This window comes from Harpia harpyja, chromosome 4 (assembly GCF_026419915.1).
Source record: "Harpia harpyja isolate bHarHar1 chromosome 4, bHarHar1 primary haplotype, whole genome shotgun sequence".
Classification (NCBI taxonomy): Eukaryota; Metazoa; Chordata; class Aves; order Accipitriformes; family Accipitridae; genus Harpia; species Harpia harpyja.
This window is the reverse complement of record NC_068943.1, coordinates 29,180,562-29,202,623: the sequence shown is the minus strand read 5'-3', so window position 1 is coordinate 29,202,623 and position 22,062 is coordinate 29,180,562. Positions and strand designations below refer to the sequence as shown.

Here is a 22,062-nt window from a genome sequence, read left to right as displayed (position 1 = left end):
TCAGTTGGAAAGACACTGAATCTGGCTAGGTACCAATGTAGCAAGTTAGGAAGTGATTAGTGCACGCCTCTGGTATCTGTAAATAGGGAGCAGAGTAACCATTATCACTTGAGAAAGAACTTGAACTCTTTATATAACATATCCTTACTCATCCACATAATTTGTGGAAAAATCAGTTGCCAGTATTATAGAAAATGATAAAAAACATCTTTTCGGTTGGCCTTTGGTCAACCTTTCCTCCTGCAATTCAATGCCCCCCTCTTTTTTTTTTAATTTCAATATTACAGTAATTTTATGCTACAGCATGGTATAGAAGCACACTCAGGATACTGAACAGCTGGCATTATTTTTTTAATTATACAGTATTTTAATAATCAAAAGCTCTATCCACAGCACAATACATTTGATCAAGTTTAAACGGCAGTAAAGTTTCTAGGCAAAAGACAATTGTTAACCCCATCTCTTCCAGCTTCTCATCCTTCAGTCTTGTATCAGACTTGTATCTCCTCCAGTCTAGGTGGCTTGACAAAGAGGAAGAAACAGTCAAAAACCAGTTCCCATGCTACTTAGACTAGCATAATAGCACAAAACCTTAAGAATCACAACATCATTCAAAGACCTTTGAAGGAAAAAACAACTTACTGGATAACTCCCTTCTAAAACTAGGGAGAAAAATATTAGTCATATCACTGCTTTGCAAGCAGTGAAGGACCATAGAATCTCAACTGGATCTTGTTGCAGAAGCACATACAGTAATTTACAGCAAAGCAAGCTTAACACTTTCTCCTGCTCATCAGCTTCCAGAGTTAGTCTGCCTTAAGTACCTCTGAAACATAATTATCTCAAATATCAGTGGGTTAACAAATCACTCCTAGAAAGTAACAAATATTGCTGAGACTGATGAAACATCCACCTAACCTGCTTATCTCAGACTACACAATACCATCTCTGTTACCTTCAAGTGCCCAAGTTTCAAGCAGTTAGCAAATCTTGAACAGTTTCCTTTTCAACCTAGTTGTGCAGTCAAATATAAACCTCTGCACGTCACAAACTGAACATAAGGCCAACACATACATGATTTTTTCTGCTCCAGAATTTTAGGGAAAACAGATTGCATAACATAACATAATATAGAGTGTATTTTAACTCATTAGAGACTTATTTATTAGGGAAGATTTTACCTCAAAAGAAGTCTTTGAGAATGCCAAAAAGCAACAAAGCTATACATAATCTTTCTTTACTGAACAGATTTCAGATCCTCATGCCTTTGGTTACTCAAAGAAAAGTCTCTTCCAGCAATAATCTTATCTTTTTACATGAAACAAACAGATTTCCATTATCGTACTATGACGTCTTTCCCGCTTACGCTACCCTTCTGTGATTTCATCCAAATGATCTTAAACAATAGTTCTACTTTAAGTGAGAAGGAAGATTAAAAACATCTCTCTTCCTTAATCAAAGCAAAGTGTATTCTTTAGCAAAGTGATGAAGAACCAGTTGTTCTTCACACCTTTCTCCACTTAATATTTGCACAAGTATGTAAACAAATTTCAATTAGGTAGCTGAAAAAGTGGCATCCCCTCCACCCAGTTAGCAATTCAATTATTTCTGGTTTGGGTTTTGGTGGGACATTCATTAATTATTTCTAGAAGTAACTGGTAAAGCTTGCTCAACATCAGTTTCCTAGATATGAAGCACTCCTATAACAGACACTGCGGAACAAGTATAAAGAGTTCCCAACACACCCCAGTGAAACAGATGGGACACACAGTAGGCACCTTCAGGTTCAGACATCTATACTTAGATAACTAATATAGGTGCCTGTGTTCCCTCTACAATCAAAACAGATCTATCACATCCACCTAGCACAGTCAAAAGGAGCCTTGATAGCTGTTCAACTGATCCCGTGTAGGAAACCGTGTATGGTGGTGAGCTGAAGAGTTCATGTCCACTGACCTAAATTCACATGCCTGATCTGGAACACGGTATCTGGAGTCTCTTTAAGCAGTTTAAGTACTAAAGAGTTTCTAAACCTTCCTGAATAGTCTTCACTTTGATCTGGGCAAGTCCTAAAGCTTTGCAGTTTTGTGTACCTGAAGCTAGATTTCACCCCGAACTGTTAACTAATGTTAGTAGACTAGAATCTGTTTTTAAATCAAAATATACCAGCATTTTTTTATTTAAAACATTTAGTATCAAGTACCAACTTACAGTAATTAGATAACATTTTCCTGAACACATTTGACAAATGTTTGCCTTCTATACAACCACCTTTTTTTTCCCTTGCCCTCTCCAGAGGGGAGACATCAATATTTTTCCTCTAGTCAGCTACTCTTTACATTACCTTTTGGTCTCCCCACTCAGGTGTAAAAGATGTTCTTAACACAAAAACTTTAAGAGATACTTACTGAAAAATGTAATCCTAATCTTTGCTGAGAAAGTAAAGCTATATTTTTCTCCCCACTATTCCTCTGTATTTGTGCAGGTATTGAAGTAATTTACCTTTTGCTTTCCTACATATAAAATATTGCAGCTTAATCTTTATCTGAGTTAAGTACATATAAATAGAAAACCTCTATTAATATAAATATTGCTTATTTCACCTTTTTCCCAAAACCATGGTTTATGAAAGATCCTGGACCCACCTGGAGTTCTAGAAAGAAGGAACTTTCTAGGCTTAAATACAAACTCTTTCATAAAATCCTCATATCTATGCCACTTTAAAATGCAACTGAAGTTGACTACACCAAATCACACCTGTTTCCAAATAAACAAACATGGAACTGTTCATTCCCAATTTATAGAGAATTCAGTAATTTGCTAGGTATTTTCCAGTAGGTATAACATGACTACAATTCTATTTTCAGCCAAAATATACCAATAATTTATGTGAGAAGCTAGTATTAAGCACCAACTGAGACAAGTTAGATACCTAAACACAACATTTTCCTGAAAGGTATAGCAAACGCTAAGTTTGCCACAATTTTCTGCTCCCTAACCCCTACATTTCAACAATTCTAAAAGTAACTATCGGAGACTAAAATTGAAAGTTTCTCTTAGCTTCAAAGATCCTTCTGTTACACTATAGTTACATGAAAACCCAACAACTGAAATGTGAAAGAGACCCTGTCTTGGTAAGAGAAACAAGAAAGAAGAGGAAAAAGCTTTCACAGAAGTTAGCAGCACAAACAAATCCAAGCATATGTGGAAATTGTGAGGCTCTTGATTTTAATTACTTATTAGGATTAAGCTAGCAGTTCCAAGCAGCACTGATACGATACAAAGAAGATAACTAGCAACAAGCCACCTTTCTGGATAAGTCTGCCCCAAAACATGGTAGTATTTTTTTTTTTTACCCATCATGTCAAAAACAATTGAGTGCTAAAAATCCTTTCACACGCCAAATGAGTTTATCTGTGCTTTTAACTTCTAGATTTTCATACTTCAAATAGCAGAAGTAAAACTTTCACAGCACTGACTGTGCTTCTGTCTAGATAGTGTATCATCATTTTAAAAATTTCAACCCAGTTTCAAAAGTTTACATTGAAAAGTACACATCAGCATTAGGCACTGTAGAAAAGCTTGTACTACACAATACCAGAATTTACTAAAATTACATCAACCATGCAGACACAGTACAGATTGCATTCTCTAAACAGAAGTGTATTGAAAATTTCATGTTAAGAGAATTAGCAAAGAGACTTACAAAAATAATTTTAGTCCAATTAAAGGAATATCCACTGCTGGTTGAAAAGCTGCATCATGTATTTAGGGTTTTACCAGCTACAAAAACCTCTTTTTACATAGTCATGAACAGATTAGAGTACCCAGAGTTTTACTGCTTGTAACAAAGATAACAACGTCTGAATAGACTGACCTTTATTTTATTTTCTACACGTTTTAGTAACATGCTTTAGTTTGGAAATTTATTTTGACTATACCTTACTGACAAGCTTGGAATGAAGAACTACATTTGAAACAATAGTTTCAATGTGACACAATTTTGCCAAAACTGTGAGAGTTTCGAAGTCCAAAAATTAAAACATTGAAGTTTTAGCTAAAGACTGAAACAGGAAACAAGCCTTTGTGGTAAATACTAAGGTATTCATGTATTCATGCAATTCAGAAATGTATGTAGAACAATAGCCATCTGCGTGGTATTTTAAAATCATGACTTCTGGTGACATCATAAACCATAAGTTGAAAGAATCCTGACACACTTGCACTCAAAGTACACAAAAATAAAGTTATTGGTTATCTCTGATTTTAAGAACTGCAGTGCATTCTGCACCAATCCAACTTCAAGCATTTTGACATCAACTGTCTACAGAAGTGAAGTTTCATACATATTAAGCATCATCAAGTGATCATTCACATATGACAAAAAAAAGCACACTAAGGAGAAAATGTTCAGCAACAGTTACTTGTAAGTTACAGGAAAATCTATATAAAAACAGTGCGATAGTCTTTTAGAAATTCAATATAGAAGACTTCATTTTACCTTTTCTGGATTGTAATATAAAGATTTCAAAGTGGTAAACAAGGGTGGGCAGCCTTTACTGAAGTTAACCCTCAGGAACTTATCCATTAGTTCTCTAAATTTTTCACCTAGAAACAAAAGTGTATTTGGTTATATGTCAGTGATTTCAAGTGTTATATAAATATAAGCACTAACTGCTGTGCAACTCTGGATAATAGAGTAACTGAGAAACTGCAATTAAGGATTTTCATTTTTCCTGTTATTTAAGAATAAGATGCAAATATGCTCTGGATTAAAAAAAAAGATCAGAGTAAAATGCTTAAGTTGCTAGTGTTTAGGAAACTGCTGACGAAGACATGGTAACAATCCTCAAACCTGTAAAATCTATTAAAAAGAGAAAGTATTAAGTGCTGGCTACAGAGGATACAGCAAGGGCTATTTAAACAAACATTGGAAAAAGTTATAATGGTAAGAATAACTAAGCACTGGAATAGATTACCTTGCAGATCTTGTAAAGCTCCATCATTGGAAGTTTTTATGATTAAGTTAGACAAATGTGTGTTAGGAATAGTGCAAATATAAATTATCCTTCTTTGAGGAAGAAGGATGGATGAAATGAACCCTCTACCTCTCTTCTAGTCCTATTTTTTTTTTTTTATGAGTAGAACATGACTTCCAATGATAACATGATTGTTTCTGGAATCAGAAACAAAATAGAAGACTGGGTTTCAGAAGGATAAGCACCATAGCAGAATCAACTTTATCAAAATATACTGGCAGAAAGCTAAAAATCTGACTTAATTATGTTTTCAGGTAAAAGTTACAATACTTGCAGTATGCTACCTTTCTGAGAAATGCTGTTTCGAAAAAAAAAAAAAAAGAAAGAAAGCAGGACTTTAAGAGAAGATATCCAGCCAGGAGAATAACTGGCCTTCATTTTTTTATTCCTATGATGAAAAGTGGTTGTTTTCAGTTGTTCCAATTTTGGTGGTGTTTTGGTTTGTTTGGTTTTGGGGGTTGGGGGGGGGGGGCAGTGGTTTGGGCGTTTTGTGGTTTTATTATTTTTTTTTATTGGTTATGTTTGCTTTGCATAGGGATGAAGTTGCTACACTTCACTGCCTACTCTGTTGTAGACTTCTCTAAGTCTTTAAACAAGGCAGTAGTACACGCACATAATGCTAACATACACAGATAAAACTGTCGTAATAAACTTCAAATCATTAAGAACACATTACAAATTTTATTAACAGGTTGTTTTATATATATATATATATTCAGAAAACGAAGATACTACTGCTTTGTATATAACATTCTTATATACTTCCACCAATTCTTAGTTGTCCTACACTTAGTTTTACCAGCAATGCTGCTGAGACTAATAGAACTCACTCATGTTCTCACCTCGCTGTACTAAAACCTGCTGTATATAGAAACTCCTACTATCTGTGGATGGGGATCCATAAATGGACTATAAGTACATGCTTTATTACAGGTGGATTAATTAAAACTTGTTTTCTTGCACTACAAGAAACTCCCCTATATGACAAAAAAAATCCATCTCAGTTTCTCAATTTCTTCTGTTGAATTATTCTAATTTATATTCTTGATGGAAGAATTGCAATTCATAATTTGGGAAAGCAAGATTCACATTTCAATTAAGTACATATTTATTTATAGAAAGCAAAACAGCTTTAAAACAAATTGTGAAAAAATGCAAAACACACAGCTAGGCACCCACCTATGACATGAAGCCAAGCTCAAAATTTAGTCTCTGAGGCACAGAAAAGACCTGACCACAGGACCAGTGAATCCACAGCAGCATAAACAAATCAAACTGGATGGCCAGACTCCAACTCCCCACCCTTGATCAGTCTGAAAATTAATTGTAACAGCCTTCCTCCATACAGGTGGTTTCCGGCTGGATCAAGGAGCTGATTCGTGTCAAATACAAGGTTATTAAGATGCAATGCATGGCAAGGTCTGGGAAGGACTGCCCTTTTAATACAAACTGCACTTCAGAGTATTTTAAGCCAATTCTGAATCAGCCAGTGTTGGTTGCAAGCAACTGGTCAGTGACCAAACTGGAACAGCAACCTCATTTACCAAAAATTCTGTCCTCCTGAAATTTGCTAACAAGTTTGTTTCTACACCTTCACATTCTCACTATTAACTTTTGCCAACAGGAGTTCTTATCTGCTGTACTTATAAACACAAGAAATCATTTAGTAAATAGACAAATTTCTAGGGGATCAAAAACAGCCTTACACATCCATGACTGATACAAGCTTCACAGATTAACAGAAACCCAAGTTTTAGTTCAAGAAAATTCTTATTTGCTATTAAACACTGCAGAGCATAGCCTACTGAGAGATTTTTCTCAACTGTTCTAATCACAAACTTTGCTTTCATTTAGACTATTGCTACAGCAGGAACAACTAGTCCTTATTACCAAACATATTTCTATTTAAATGAACATTAGCTGTCAGACTACACTGTCAGATATGATGAGGTAACCTACTGCAAAACATACAGTGAAATGAAGTCAACAGCAAAACACACTATTAATAGAAATACAGAAAAGCATTTTGCAGGTTATTTCCTTGTTTGCTATGTATTAGCATAACAATTTTATTACAGGAGAAAAACAATTACTTGTCACCTAGCTTTTCAAATCTATATGAACTGCCTTAAAATTTGCCCTTGTATCTTCAAAGAAACTGAAACATCTGGGATTGAGTAAAGCAGAGTGTTAACTTCAGGGCTAAATCTCCTATGAAGCAGTTAAACTCTTGTGATTTTACACAAGTAAGCTATGTGCACATTCAGACTCCTGAGCAACAACAGGAAAGTGGACTAGCGATGCTCTGTAGCATTTAAAGGTACAACAAATGCAGTGCTCAGTAAATGAGCTAAACTGAAAACTAACCTCATGAAATTAAAAGCATGAGCAGATAAGTTCAGCTGCAAATTCCCAACATAAGTTCAATATCAAGTGTCATGAAATTTATGTACTTTATATTTCTTTCCAGAAGTTTTCTGCTGGAGTTACAGCTCTTAGACAGCTACATACCAAGTGTATATTTTTATGGGCTTTACCATTTCATTTAGCCTCCTTCCTTCTATTTTGGAAGATCATAGCTTTGCTTTAAAAAGCATATACGTATTCCCTCTAGAACTGAGCATATTTGTGCACTATATTTCAAAACAACTTTTGAAAGGACAGAGTCACTGAAACAACTTAGCTATGAAATTAAAAATCAAATAATTTGTGCTACATAACACCACAGACCTGCTTTTTGTTCCTATTCTTATTAAATTATCAGCACAAAGTTGGTTTATGTTGTAGATTTAAGTTCTAATGGTTCTACAACAGTGTTGTACACCCATAAGATATGCAGAGTCCTAAAAAAAAGACTTAGTGTTTTCTGTCCAGTACAAAAACTGTCCGGAAACTCATCAGTCCTATGCAACTATGACTGTTACATGCATCATTTGCACCTGGTTTCAGTGTTTATAAATTGTAAGTTAGTTTATAAATATATGTATATTAAAGATATAGTAATGGTGTGTGTATATACACACCCCTATACCTTTAATTCAAGTGTACTATACCCCCTACCTTTTAACTTATGATTCTTAACTTGCATGATGCAGAAAAATGATGTGCAAGAATTCCTACAATCTATATACCATCCTGTACTGTAGTTTTATCAATACAAACATTACATAGTTCGCATCACCATGTTGGAGCGCATAAACTTTTTCTATCAACTCCTAAAACATACCAAATAATTTTGTCTTTTCCAAGAGAAACGCGTACATCTGATTTGTGTGTATGTACAAATAGGCTTAAATGCCCAAATAGGTATTAAATGCACATTCAACAGCCTGATGAAAACTTAAGGAAAAAAACCAAATAAAAAACTATTACGGAACAGATATGCAACTTGTTACCTGAAACAAAGTTTAAAGGTAATCTTCTAGGTGAAACTGCTCTGGGATGTCTTTTACTAACTTCTTCATAAATCTGAAGCCTCTCTTCTAAAGTGCCTATTATCAGTAAATATAATAGATATAAGTAACAGAGATAAAAAACTATTCTTCTAAATCTTTTTAAATGTTCAGAATTAGTTTAGCTAGACTTCTTACACAGTTTGGATTTGGAACAGTTTAAACATTTCAAGCTTTTTTTTTTCCCAGTTAATCATAAGCATTACCGTGTAGAACTGTACTGAAAACACTGTATGTACAATACACAACTACCAGCATTAATCATTGTAAGGATAAACATGACAATTACCTTGCACATTCAATCATACAGTACTAGAGTTTGGTTTCTTTCAGTTACATGCTGTGCAGACCCATTCACACCGTAGTTTGACACTCTCAGTTTCAATTAACTGTTTTTTCCACTATGTATCCGTTTCAGACATACTTAAAGCATCCAGAGAAATATATTGCATTTCCAAATCATAGGTATACCAATAGCATACTATACAAGCATGCCTTTATTATAGGTCCTCTGGTGGCAGCAAAAACAGGGCACAATACTGCCAGTGTAAGTACTGAGCACCAGAACTCTTTATACTTTAATGTTTAACAAAAATAAAGCTACTTAAAGATTTTCTTCCCACTCCTCCCCTTTCCCCCATAATATGCTTTGGAGCTCCAATGTGGTTAGAACTTAAATAAAACTAATCTGTTGCTTTGAAATGCCAGTTTCACATAATTAAGATCAATATTGCTTAAGTATTATTAAAGTCATCAAGCAATTCAAATAAAACTGAATGTACAGATCAAGACTATGACACAACATGTATGTTAATAAATACATCTGTTTTCCTTTCATAAGAAAAACAATTTATCTTGTCACTGAGCTCAGATGCTGGGGAAGGGGGGGGAATATGTTACCCAGTGGCTCCAAGAGATACACAGTTCTGAAAGTTATACTAAAACCATGTTTGGATTGGAACTAAAGCATATAAAAGCCCTAATTGAAGTCACAAGTTGGAGCTCCAGAACTTACCATGGGGGAGGAAATAGTCCTAAGACCACCTAAAAAATAAAGTAGCATTATTAGTTTTATAAATTAGTACAGTTTTAATCTACATAGGATTTTAATACATCAAACAAACTACTGGATTGGTTCTTTGTTAAGAACTACACATTTACATCAACATATTTATTACATCAAACAGAATAATCAAGTTCCTGGGTAATTTATTTTCCGAAACAATGATCACTATGTTCAACTCTGTGGATACACTAGGAAAACCATTCAAAAGGCAACACTACTCTCTGCATACATGTAACAAATGCAATCCTTTTCATTTCCCAATCACAAGCCATATTCCCAGACCTTATGAAACCCAACCGTAAAACTTCCTAGAAGAAAGCTGGTTGAGAAATATAATGCAGCTATAATATCTACAAATAATATCCTTGTGGGCTTATGATTTATGATGTCATCAGAATAACTCCAATAAAACTTTCACTAATTAGTGAACAGTGAAATACAAGGAAACCATTCCTGTGTAAAGGTAAACACTTGGGAAAGTTACCAGTGCAAAACACTTATACTATAGTATAAATTGTTGCAATATTGTAATTAAAAAAACCCAAACAAACAATGAGCTATTTTCCTGGAAAGACAGAAAGGCAGTAATGTGAACCGACATTGGAGTAACAGATTTTATCACATTTATCACCTTTTCCTCCAGAGAACAGTCAGCTTAAAGAAAAAATTTTTTTTTTCAGATGGGCTATCTTTAAAAGGCCATCTGAAATAGTTAGAGTATCTCTCCACATACCCTTAGAAAGAGGTACCACCTAAACAAGTTTCAGAACAACAATTTTATGTTGTCATATACGATAGCAGTCTGACAATAAACTACTAGACAGGAATGAATTGCAATTTGGTTTCCAAGTTCGTGTGTGGCAAGGAAACATTCTCTGTGTAAGCACATTAGCAAATGCCACCTTTAGCTCCAAGAAGAAAAAGACTTGCTGTTGCTATTTTCATGCATACAAGTTTTTCAGTGAGCATGTTTAAGATGGATAAACACAACTACATCATATTCAAGATTAGAAGGTACATAATTTTCTGCCACATAAAACTTTTTAACCTAAAACAGTAGCATATCAAACAGGAGTTTTAAGTATATCCTTTATCATACATATTTTCAATGTATCTGTATTTAACTTACTAGGTTGTAGGGCCTTTTCCAAGCCTTCATAATAATGCCAGTTTTCTGCATTGCGCTCAATTAACTCTTTGTATACTTCACCAGCTTCTTTCAGTCTTCCCAACTTCAGTAACATCTCTCCTAAAAACAACACAGTAAAGAACTGTGAATTACATGAGAAAACACTGATGGCTTGGGAGTAAAGTTTACAAAACTAAACACACAAAATTGGGCTTAATCATATGTAGATACTGAAAAAGAGGCTTTATTTTTCCAGAGGCATTCACTGTTTATTACAAGTGCTACTTGAAGCTACCACACATATAGCTCAACACAGTTCGGAGCATTCAGTACTTGTGAAAACAAAGATTATTTGAATACCTGTATCTGAGTGTTTAAAATATCTATTGGGATTATCAAAGGAACAAGCAACTCTTCTTTTCAGGGCTCCAACACTTGACTATATCGCTTCTTACCAGGCTGTTTACTTAACTACACCTATGTTTTTCACACCAACTAACCAGTTAAATCACACTGGTTTGCTGCTAAGTAAATTGTTCTACCTGGTCTGGCTTGCATGGAATTCATTTTATTCACAGCAGCCTGTACGGTGCTGTGTTTCGGGATTTGTGACTAAACGTTGGTAACACACCAATGTTTTTGCTACTGCTAAACGGTATGTGTAGAGGATCAAGACTTTTCACCCCCACCAGGGTGGGCAGTAAACTGGCGGTGGACACAACCTGGACAGTTGACCCAAACTGGCCAAAGGGATATTTCATGCTAAACAGTGTCACGCTTAGTAATAAAAATGAAGGGGAAGGAGTGTTTGGGCACATGGCCATTGCTTGCAGACTAGCTGAACATCAGCCTGCTTGTGGGAGGTGGTGAGTGATTACCTCTGCATTGCTTGGCATCTGGGTCCTCCCCCCCACACCGCCTTCCTCTTTCCTTTACTTAAGCTACCTTTATCTCAACACATGAGTTTTCTTGCTTTTGCTCTTCCTATTCTCTCCTGTCCTGACAAGGGAGGTTGAGAGAAGTGAGTGAGCAGCTGTGTGGGCCTCACCTGCTGGCCAGGGCCAACCCACCACAACTGTGCAACCAAGGAGCAGGTGAAGAATATGTGCTATTACACTATAAGATTGTGCATATTCAGAACTCTGTATTAGTACTTTGAATCCACAAAACAACTGTGGGTTATTTTTAACCAAAAAAAAGTCAACTTCAGTATTCACTTAAATAGGGCAATAGAAGTAAGTGCATTAGAAAGCTTAAGAAGGAGACAACAACTTGATACTTCAGTCAAAAAAAATAATCAGTGTTGGTACTACAAACAGTATTCTCCATGAGATTAAAACTGGGTTATACTAGCTCTGATTTACAGAAAGCTGCTCTAGTATGAGCAAGCATAATAATCTCTGAGATCTCCTCTTTTCTTGTGTCAACCCAAGTTAAACTACCTACATCCACTCTCTACTTCGGTAGGGCAAGTTACTTCAGCACAGAATTATAAATCTGATGTTACCAGTTTCCCTAGAGTAATTGTTTCAAATCAGTTAAAGATACCACATTTTTTTTCTTTTACTGCTTTATCATATCTAAAAGCCAGTAGCAAAAGTTTAGAACAAAATTGGCTGAGGGAAGAAGAATGACTTACCTTTGATTTCTTCTACTATTAATTTATCACATATTTGCTTTTCATATGTCTCTATATGTTCTAAAGATTCCTGAAATAGATCTGCCTCTCTCATCACTTGATTTTGATATAAAATCAGTTCACTATATTCATAATCTATTTTGTTAGGAGGAATCTGGGGGGGAAAAAGCAATAGGTTAGTTAACATTTACCTGTACCTCAACTGTATGCAATATTACAGAACACAAGAGTCAGGCTACAGAATATATCAGGTCTACTTATATACCCATTCAAACATTCAAAATGTAAACCTCCCATTATTCACAATTGAATTAGATTCATTCAGGATATCCCTTGTCAGAGAACAGTTTAAAAGAATTCCTGTATTTCTCTTTTCTCTGACTGTGGTGAGCTAATTAAAAACAGAATCCTTGCCTTCTCTCATACAATTCAATAAAATTCGCAAAGATCTTGGTAATCTTCTCCTTCTGAAGAACTCATGTACTCCACAACAATTTTGACCTAAATTCTGTAGCAGATTGCTGGGATATCACAATACTCAGCATACCAAAAACTCGAACTATTTCCAAGAGCAATGAACCACCCAAATACTGGCCATAGTTTGACAACTAGAAATTTTCAGCCAGGAAACTTGCACTATTTCTCTCTAACAGAAGTTCTCTGTACTACACTTCAATCCCCCGGAAAGTACAGTGCACAAGCACGTAAGGAGTGTTTTCAAGCAACAGATAATTATTTTGAGGTCTGCTGCCAGTTGCATACCTAGGACTTTGTCTACAGGCTATAGTAAAACTAGTGGGTCATCCACCTTGCAGTGATACATCAGCCACTGAAACAGGATGACATTCAATAGTATTCCTTTCTCAGGGTAACTCCCTAAAGTGTATTTAGGCAACGAAAAGTCTTGCCAGAATTATAACAATTATCTCATACTAAATGCTCTTCACTAATACACACAGAAACTACTTCAATTATGATAAAATTGCAGGAACTTCAGAGACCAAATGCAGAAGTCCGCAGACAATACCCAGCGGACCTATACAAGTTTACTATGTGAAATATACTGCCTCAATAGAAAATGTAGGAGAGACAGTCTAACACGATTTTTTTAATAACAAAAATAGATAAGCAGCTGAGCTTGATAAATGTTAATGATTTTCTTTCCCATGACACTACATACTTTTGTTTCTTCCTGAACAAGCAACACTTTGAAGTCACACTGGTCACCAGTTTACTATCCTGTTCCCTAAGTAAAGTTTTTCCTCTGTCTTCTTTAAAGACCCAAGTAAGTTAATAAACAACAAAAAAACCCCAAAACATTAAACTGATTGAAATTAACATTTGTATTAAAAGAATCTTGTCCTAAATCACTACTTCCAGCCCTTCCCTAGGCACAGATCAATTGTATGAGATATGTACATTTCTGTTTACATGCTCTTTGAATTTTTAGAGGCAGCTTTTACAGTACTGTGCATTACTAGAAGGAAGATTTCCTTTTAGATAAAAATGTTCTGAAGGACAGCATCGCTAAATAAAATACTGTAAAGAAGTGTATATCCAACAATAAGTATCAATTTGGGGGCTGAAAGTAACAGCATTCAAGTGTTTTTTAGTAACTGCTAACATATTATAGCAAATGATGGCTAACGGAACAAGACTAGACCTTGCACATACTAGAGTCAGCAGGCAGCATGAAATCCTACCCATTTCTTAAAGTCTATTTCCTCCATCTGCCATTTCTGTTTCCACCTTTGCTCAACTTTTATCCATACTAAACATTGGAAGTCACTAATAAAAACCTTGTTACCTGGAAGGCATTTTTAACTGCTTCACAGAACTGACACATGCAACAGGGGTTAAACATTAAAGCATGTCTTCCTGCTTTATCCTTACTGCAATACCACAGAACTGAAACTGCAGAGCACCAGTTTTATTTCTTTCTCCTTCACTCCCCCCATAAAAATATCTTCCCCTCCAAGACAATACATATATCTAAATTCCACAAGTAGCACAGGTTTTTGGCACATCATGAATTGGTTTTAGGCCTTCAAAACATAGATTACCCCCAAAACCCTTAAAAAAAATTTAAAAGACAAGAAACAGATATCAATAAACCTTCTCATAGCTTTTCTGGCTTGGCTGGACTAACAAAAGAAACTATGAAATGTCAAAAAATCAAATGAACTGCTGCTTAAACATAGGGCAAATCCACCAGAAAGATACTGCGCTTACTGTCGCTCCATTTAAAAAGCCATTTTTAAAAGTACTTTTAAGAAAAGTTCGTTTTTTGAAATCTCATCAAGTTAATAATGATTTAAATGTGCAATTCATCAGAAGGCAAGCAGCTTATAACCCCAGTACTTAATCTGAATAATCAGATTGTCCTATAAAGAGTAAGTTATTCTATAAAAAGTTTTTTCCACACCATTGTTATTGCTGCACAATACATCTTTACTCCTCCCTCCCCCCCAGAAGAGTTATGATCCTTGCACAGGATGTCCAACTTTCTCTTGAACTCAATTCTGCTGTTTTGGAATAAATTTCTTCTTCTCCTGGACCAAAAAAAAAAAAGAATCAACTGTACAACCGTAGATGCCCTAACATAACTGTCACTGAAAGAATGTGACAAGAGGCAGCCAAAACATACCTAAGAGCAGACCCCCAAAACTCCAGAGGTTTTCTGTCCATATCTGTAATTGTGGGCCTGATGCAGAAATTAGGAATAAAATAAAAATTAAGAATAAAAATTTTGTTCTGGAAAAGAAGAAAGGAAAAATGGGACATACAACAGTAAAACAAATTGCATAGTTGTTTTACACCTTTGTTTCCCAAAATTTAAATTCTGAAGTGACTCTTAAATCATTTGATTTAACTTGGACAGCACAGGCTGTTGTATTTCCTGCATTCAACCTCATAACCTGTTTCTGACTGAAATATTGTCCATCTGGCTAATTTACAGCTTTCAGATGACAGGCAACGTTGATCTGGATACACTAAGAGACAGAGAATTCACCATTTCCAATGATAACTTAGCTATTAGAATAAAACTGTCAGTGATAAAAAGTGATTTATCATTTGAATTTGTTGCTCAACTTCCTGCCACTTGTTTCTTTATTTTTCCCCACTAAGCAATCCTCCTAGCTGTCATTCCTCCCAAAAGCAGTATCTAAACTGTGCTAGAATCACCTAGGTTTTTTCTGCTTACAGTAAACAACAAGAATCTCTGCCCTTCACTAGACAGCATTTTCTCCAGTCCTCTTATCTTTCCATATAGTTCTTGTCATTTTCTAGCTTTTTAAAAACAGGGTCATCAGTAAGTCTTGATCTCTCACAGTAATCAGTGCTCTATAGAGAAAATCCCTGCTTCTTCTTAGAAATAAAGGTGGTTTTTGCTTTTTCATCCATAAGTCTACCCTGAGGGACAATTTTACAATAAGCTAAGTCAATCTAACTGCAGCCTGGATCAACAAAGGCAGTTCACTTCCCTCTATTATTCCCCTTCCTCTTTCCCCTCTCACCTCACAGTTGTTCAGTTCAGCCAATCAATCCTTCAAAAGAGTGATTATTTTTCTGTCACTTGGGCTTCCTGAACCAGCCCTCCACGAGTCAACCAGTGCTGCACAAGGAAGCAGTGGGAGCACACAGGAAAAAGTCAGACTGCTGGTTTCGGCAACAGCTTGTAGCTAGATTAGCTCTGTTATTTTGTAATACTGCATCTTCAGATACTCACCTACAATCACTAAAGTGACAGTTCCTTGATCTTTTTCTTAGTTTTACTGCTTGGTTTTGGCTGTGTTAATTCATATCTGAATGGACAGAGCTGCCTCAGTAATCCAAGTAAATTAATATGATCACCCTACATCACCATTATTTACCAATTATTGACAGCAGCATTTTACATAACATGTTCCATTTACTTCTTTATTCATTAGCAATACTAGTGAACAGATTCAGGCCTAGTACAGATTGCCATAAAACTCCTTGAAACCATCAGTTTGTTGAAGATTCCCATGCACTAGGGATTTGGAAGCCCTTTGGTCTTTCAACCCTCCTTTTAAACCTTGAACAACATTACCCTTTTATCACAGTTACATGCAATATCCTATCAAGTCAGTCAAAAAAGTTCATCTATTGAGTTGGAGTGCATACAAAGTACAGGGCAAGAGGGGCGATTTGGAAAGTAAAGAAAGCCAGAAGTGTACCTCCTCAAAGATCAATGGAGTATCCTGAACTCAACTGTTTCAAGTGCAGGATTGTTAAATATCCAGAGACCACACAAATAGTACATTTGGGGACTATTGTGGAAGAGCCAAAGTGTGGCAAAACTGAACTGGGAGCTTGCTTGGGCTCTCCTGACTGTTCTGGACCCGACACATTGATTCTCTTTTCCAGTGTTTGGGGCTCTACATGGGCCTGCACTCCCCAGGTTGCTAGCACAGCAAAGCACAAGACTCTCTATTTGCAAGAGAAATGAAACTAATGCGGTGATCCTTATTTTTAGTGTTTTGGGGGAAGAAAATACAATACACCACTTAACTGTCTCTACTAATCTTGAAAAAGAGGAAAGGCTTAACACTACTAACTTTCAATAAACTCATGTTGTCCAACATTTGTAGCATATTTGTCCTTTAATGCTTAACCAGCTTTTCCACCATTTGCCTGTGACTAGTATTATGCTAATCAGCAGTTAAACAGCTCATTGTTCAAGTATGAACCATTTTCCTATTTATGGAAATTTCCCAACTATTTCCAGTTTTACCAAAAAAAAAAAAAGCATCAGAGCTTGAGATTTTCTCAGGACTTCTTTGTTTTAGGGCAAGATTTAAGACTCTGATAACTTACTAAATCAGTTGAGTCTGCTGTGCATGTTTACCTATGGCAGATGGTATTTAAATCTGGCTTAGTCACTAGACTGAAGAGTTTATCATCATGACTGCCCTCAAACAAGCATATTTACACAAAACCTTTTAGAAAAGATATTAACAGCATCACATCCATTCTCACCAAGGGACCAATACTACTGTTAAGCCCTCTTAGTCCTTGAAAGAGCCTCAATTTCTTACACTTCATTTGTAGTGTTTCCATCTATTATATATTCTTTCTAATTCGAACAGTCATTTCGACACTGAACACAGATTGGGCTCTGCCGACTCATTCAAGAGCCATGACTTTTTGGCTGTCAAACGCTCATTAAATGAAAATTGGGTCACCTTTTAAGTTATTGTTTTCAGTTTTTATTCAACACTGAAGTTACAGCTCTTTTGAAATATCAAGCTATATATACCTGGCTTGCAAGATCCTTTGACCACGATACATGATCAAGACACAAACACTGGTCCCTCCTAGCAATTATTAATTTCCTTTCTTATAGCTAGGTCCCATTCTAGCTGGATAAGATCTCAAATGCAGTTCTCAGAACGGATGCGAGATTTTTGTTCAAAAAAAAAAAAATCACAATCCATAGGTCAGGTAATATCTTAGTACCTGCATGATACTTCCAGCACGCCTCCCAAGCTGAATGCATCTATAAACATGGTTTTTCTTTCCATGTTACAGAATAATCAACACATCCACTCTGTTCTGTTAATTCAGACTTTATAGTTTTGCATTACCAATAACAGAACAAAGGAATGGTCTCTCAAAAAAGGTTATACTCAGTGATTTTAGCATCATAACATTTGATTTACTTCAAGTTTCAGTAACGCCAGATCTTCTCAAACAAAGAATTTTCAGCTATGCTTTCATGTTGCTTTGACACCAAGCACTGATTTTAAGTGCATAATATATAGATGCATACAAAGCAATGAAAAAGTTTCTTTTCACATTCTTTGTAGAGATGTAATGGCATCCAGGCTATGCAGGAGAAAAAGCAAATGAGCACATCCAACACTAAACAGTATTTTCTGAAGTTTTGCCTACTGTAAAGGGACAGGATCATCACAGGTTTTCTTTAGCTGCAAGTATCACAAACATTAAGTTACTCAGTTACTCCACATCAGTCTACCCTTACATCCTCAACCCTAACAGCTTATTGTGAGGAGAAAAAGTATTCCTGTATAATTTGCATCAGCTGCTAAACTCCTAGAAACCTTTCTGCTCAAAGCAGAGCACTCCACAAATAACAAATTTCTTCCGCTTAACTGATTCCTAATTAGTTCTTCTTAATTACAAAGAACTAATTCCTCAGATTTTCACCTTCCAGAATAGGAAGTCTTACCTGTTGGGTTTTCCTAAACTCTTCAAGTAGTTTTAAGGCCATATCATAATCTTTTAGTAAGTGGTATGCAATGGCATATCCGATCCAGGAAGCCCGTTGTGTGGGGCGCAGCTGAAGTAGCTGGTATCTTGTCTCCTTCAGTAAAAGAAAAGCAATTTAAAGATAACAGAGATGTTAAAAAGGAGTTACTACACCTTTATTATGACTTAACACCAGTCCAGCTAATATTTTAAAAGATCTTTTAAAAGCCCTAGGCAATTTTTAAAATTCTAACAGCATGGGGAAAAGCAGCATGTTTGTCTCAAATCTGGGGGCTACATTCTAAATATAGGAGTCATGCCACAAAGCATAAAATCTATTTGTTGGGACACAAAAGCTGTCATTTTCAAGAGTACCTGTTAAGGGCCTAAATTATTTCCAAAGACAGAGCTTTGAAATCTCAGAGAGGTTTCCATTAGAAAGCATGAGCTCACTGCTACTGAAAGAGCAGTCCCACTCTCCTCATGCCCAGTCACAAAGTCCTCATACTGCTGCGGCACTTCAGATCCCCTTTACGAGTCAAATCATATCCCTAAATCAGTTATTCCCTTTTCTTGCATTAGCAAATTCAACATCTCCAGTGAAGGTGACCAACTAATGCCTAAGCCCACGATACAGTCCTCTCTACTTCACATGAAATAAGAGGATGGAATAGGAACAGGACTTCTCCCTTCCACAGCCAAATCAGTTCAGACATTTTGAAACCACTAACTCTGTTTTTAGACAAATTTTAAGGTTCTATTTATGATAAAATCAGTACTGGCATTCAAGAAATCAGTCATCATGAGGCAAGTTTCCCACATACTCAAAACAAACATGATAGTGTATTTCTCTCAAAAAACCCCACCTTCAGTATACACACCCAAACCACCATTTGCAGTACTTCACAATAGTACAGTAAGTACTCCTACTTGATAAGCTTTTAAGTCTTATCCTTTTTATTTTCATTATTTTAGAGAAAAATGAGTTGAGAACTAAGGTTTTACAAGGTGATCCACAAGTCAAATTGCACAGAATAACAGTACTTCTAGTTCTGTTCTCAACATTATATGGAGCTCTGCTGCAATACGTTTTCGTGCTTTCCTGAACAAGAGCTTAAAACACTTTTGAAACAGTAAAAACAAGCAGCAACAGAATTGATTCCAATAAAAGACTTAAGAATTGCAAAGACGAGAATGCTAACAGCAGTAAACAGGAATTCAGAGAATACTTACTCTATATCCTTCTAAATCTCTCATCTGAATCTGCAACAAAGAGAGATCTCTCAAGATCTGTAGATTATCCTTATCTAGTTTGAGTGCATTCCGGTAACACTTGATGGCTTCATCGTATTTCTTATCAGAACGTTGCAAAAGACCATAGACATGCCAACCTAATGCACGTTAAGGAAGACACATTCACAATTTTCACAAAGTAACTGCAATGCATTTTTTACAGACCAAACAACTTGACATCTTCCTTGAAGATCAGCACCCTTACAAATTAAGTTTTATTACTGCAGCCAGACTTTACTGACACATTTTAAAATACTAAATGCTTCTAAATAAGCAATAAAGTCTCCTTTAAAAATCTTAAGTCACATTCATAATCCCCCCCAAAACATTGTCCAAACTCCACAAGACCCAGAAGAGTTATTCCTAGAGATGTACTGTTTAAAACATACTACTGTAATTACAATAGGAATTCTTACTCCTAGAAGTGTCAATACAATTGGTGTACAAGTTTCACTTTTCCTCACTTGCCTATCTAACCTCAATTAGCCTCCAGATTTTACAGTAAGGGATAAACACAGAGCTACATTTTATTCATTGACAAAAGGAAATCTTAGCATTCCTGTGCGTTAAAAGTCTTTGTCACATTCTCAGCATCTCAGATTTCCATCAGCAGTGTGTCATTTCAATAGACTTTTCTCACAAGCATCCTTTTTTTTATCCTGGAAAGACTCTGAATTCAAAGCATGAAACCAACATGTCATGGCAATGCATTACACCACACGTGTTTACATCAGTCTCCAAAAGTCATATTAAAAGAAAGATTACTTGACACGATCTACCTTTTGCTACTCGAGGTTACTAGTAGCTCACTGAGGCAACATCTTCCACAACAGTAAATCTGAACTTACTTGAATTTTCAAATTACCAGTGGCTCAAAAGTTCTCTGAAGAAGCTCTCCTATGTGCCTCTGAAGCAGTAAAACACAGCAAATCTTGGGGAGAGGCATATGCATCCTTCACTCGCTTTCAGTTAAGATGGCACAAATAACTCACAGTGCTAATAACCAAAATATTTAAGAGTTCTTATGCTATTGAATTGAAACAAAAGCCAACCGTTCCCTCCAAAGATACAATCATTTCTAAACTTCATATCTCAAAGTTGAGAAACCACATAAAAAATTTAATGTGGTCGAATTAATCAAAGAAACAGAACTGTAAGTTCCCTCTTTCTTAGGAAGACTCATGCCCTAAATTAAGTTCTAGATATGAAAATATAAAGCAGGTTTGTAATTATCAAGAGTAAAAGATAAAAGACTCCAGCCAAAGGAAAAGACTTGTGAGAATTAACTCTGAGGGAAACTTCTAATATACAAGCAAGAGACACTGTTCTGCATTTCTACGGGAACACCAAATTAATTTCAGCCAGCTGAAGCACACAAACTCCATATGCGTCTTTGAGACTGCTAGGAAAGCTGCTATTGCTGCCATGATGATTTAAGACTAAACAGGAAACAGGGACAAAACAATTTTGGATACAGTTACAGCAGCTGGTCTAATACTGCTACTCCTTTCTACAAATCCTGCCTTGCCTATCTGAGTTCAAGTATTCAGGACATGGATCAAAGTTAAATGTAGCATCTTCATATACCTGTCTCACCTAGAACAAGACAATTCAGTTGAAAAGAATTTATGTGCACTTTAACAGTGTACTTAGACTAAGACCATGCTTTGAGTAATTTATCAGGCATCAGCACTATTCCTGGATTGAACTGGTAACCTGGCTTAATCTTTCATAAATCATATTCTTCACCAAGCAATCAAGTAAAGAAAAGCCCAAGTCAAGACTAAGCATAAGAAATTTTAACAGCTGATACAAACCATTAAAGCACAGTGCCACCAATTTATTATAGTAGACAGCTCGGGACAGTCTTGCATGTGTTCCTACAGTGTCCTGAGTATAACATGCCACTATCTGAAACATTTATTTTTGAAATAAGTGTAGATCTCTGACCAGATAACTACTCAAGTTATATCCAAAAATGGGTCAGAATTCATTTGTAGTTTGACCAGAAAGTTTCTGGATTTCTAAACAATTTTAGAACAGCCATTTCCCCCCCAATCCTCAATATGGGAAACCTCAGAAGAATTAAAACCTTCTACTCCTCCTTAAACAAGTCAGCACACTGAAGTGACCAGCTGTATTTTAAACACCCTCTACCAGATGCTTTCTAAAAAGCACATATGACAAAATACACCAAAAGCACCTTC

General features: G+C 35.9%; 1 protein-coding gene across 10 annotated transcripts in view; it reads right to left on the bottom strand.

Annotated features, from left to right (window-relative positions):
• NAA16 (N-alpha-acetyltransferase 16, NatA auxiliary subunit) overlaps nt 1-22,062 on the bottom strand; it is a 73,599-nt gene that overhangs the window by 34,340 nt on the left and 17,197 nt on the right. For 8 of the 10 annotated variants that reach the window (XR_008234985.1, XR_008234986.1, XR_008234987.1 and 5 more), the window contains exons 4-9: nt 19,796-19,953; nt 18,543-18,677; nt 12,326-12,479; nt 10,687-10,806; nt 8,435-8,530; nt 4,502-4,608 (exon numbers count right to left, since the gene is read on the bottom strand). Coding sequence is in view for 5 of the 10 variants with exons in the window: in XM_052786037.1 (XP_052641997.1) it covers nt 4,502-4,608; nt 8,435-8,530; nt 10,687-10,806; nt 12,326-12,479; nt 18,543-18,677; nt 19,796-19,953 (770 nt within the window). In the remaining 5 variants the exon portion in view is untranslated. Of the gene's footprint in view, nt 1-4,501; nt 4,609-8,434; nt 8,531-10,686; nt 10,807-12,325; nt 12,480-18,542; nt 18,678-19,795; nt 19,954-20,703; nt 21,622-22,062 lie in introns of those variants that run through there. The other 2 variants (XM_052786041.1, XM_052786040.1) reach the window with 2 other exon arrangements.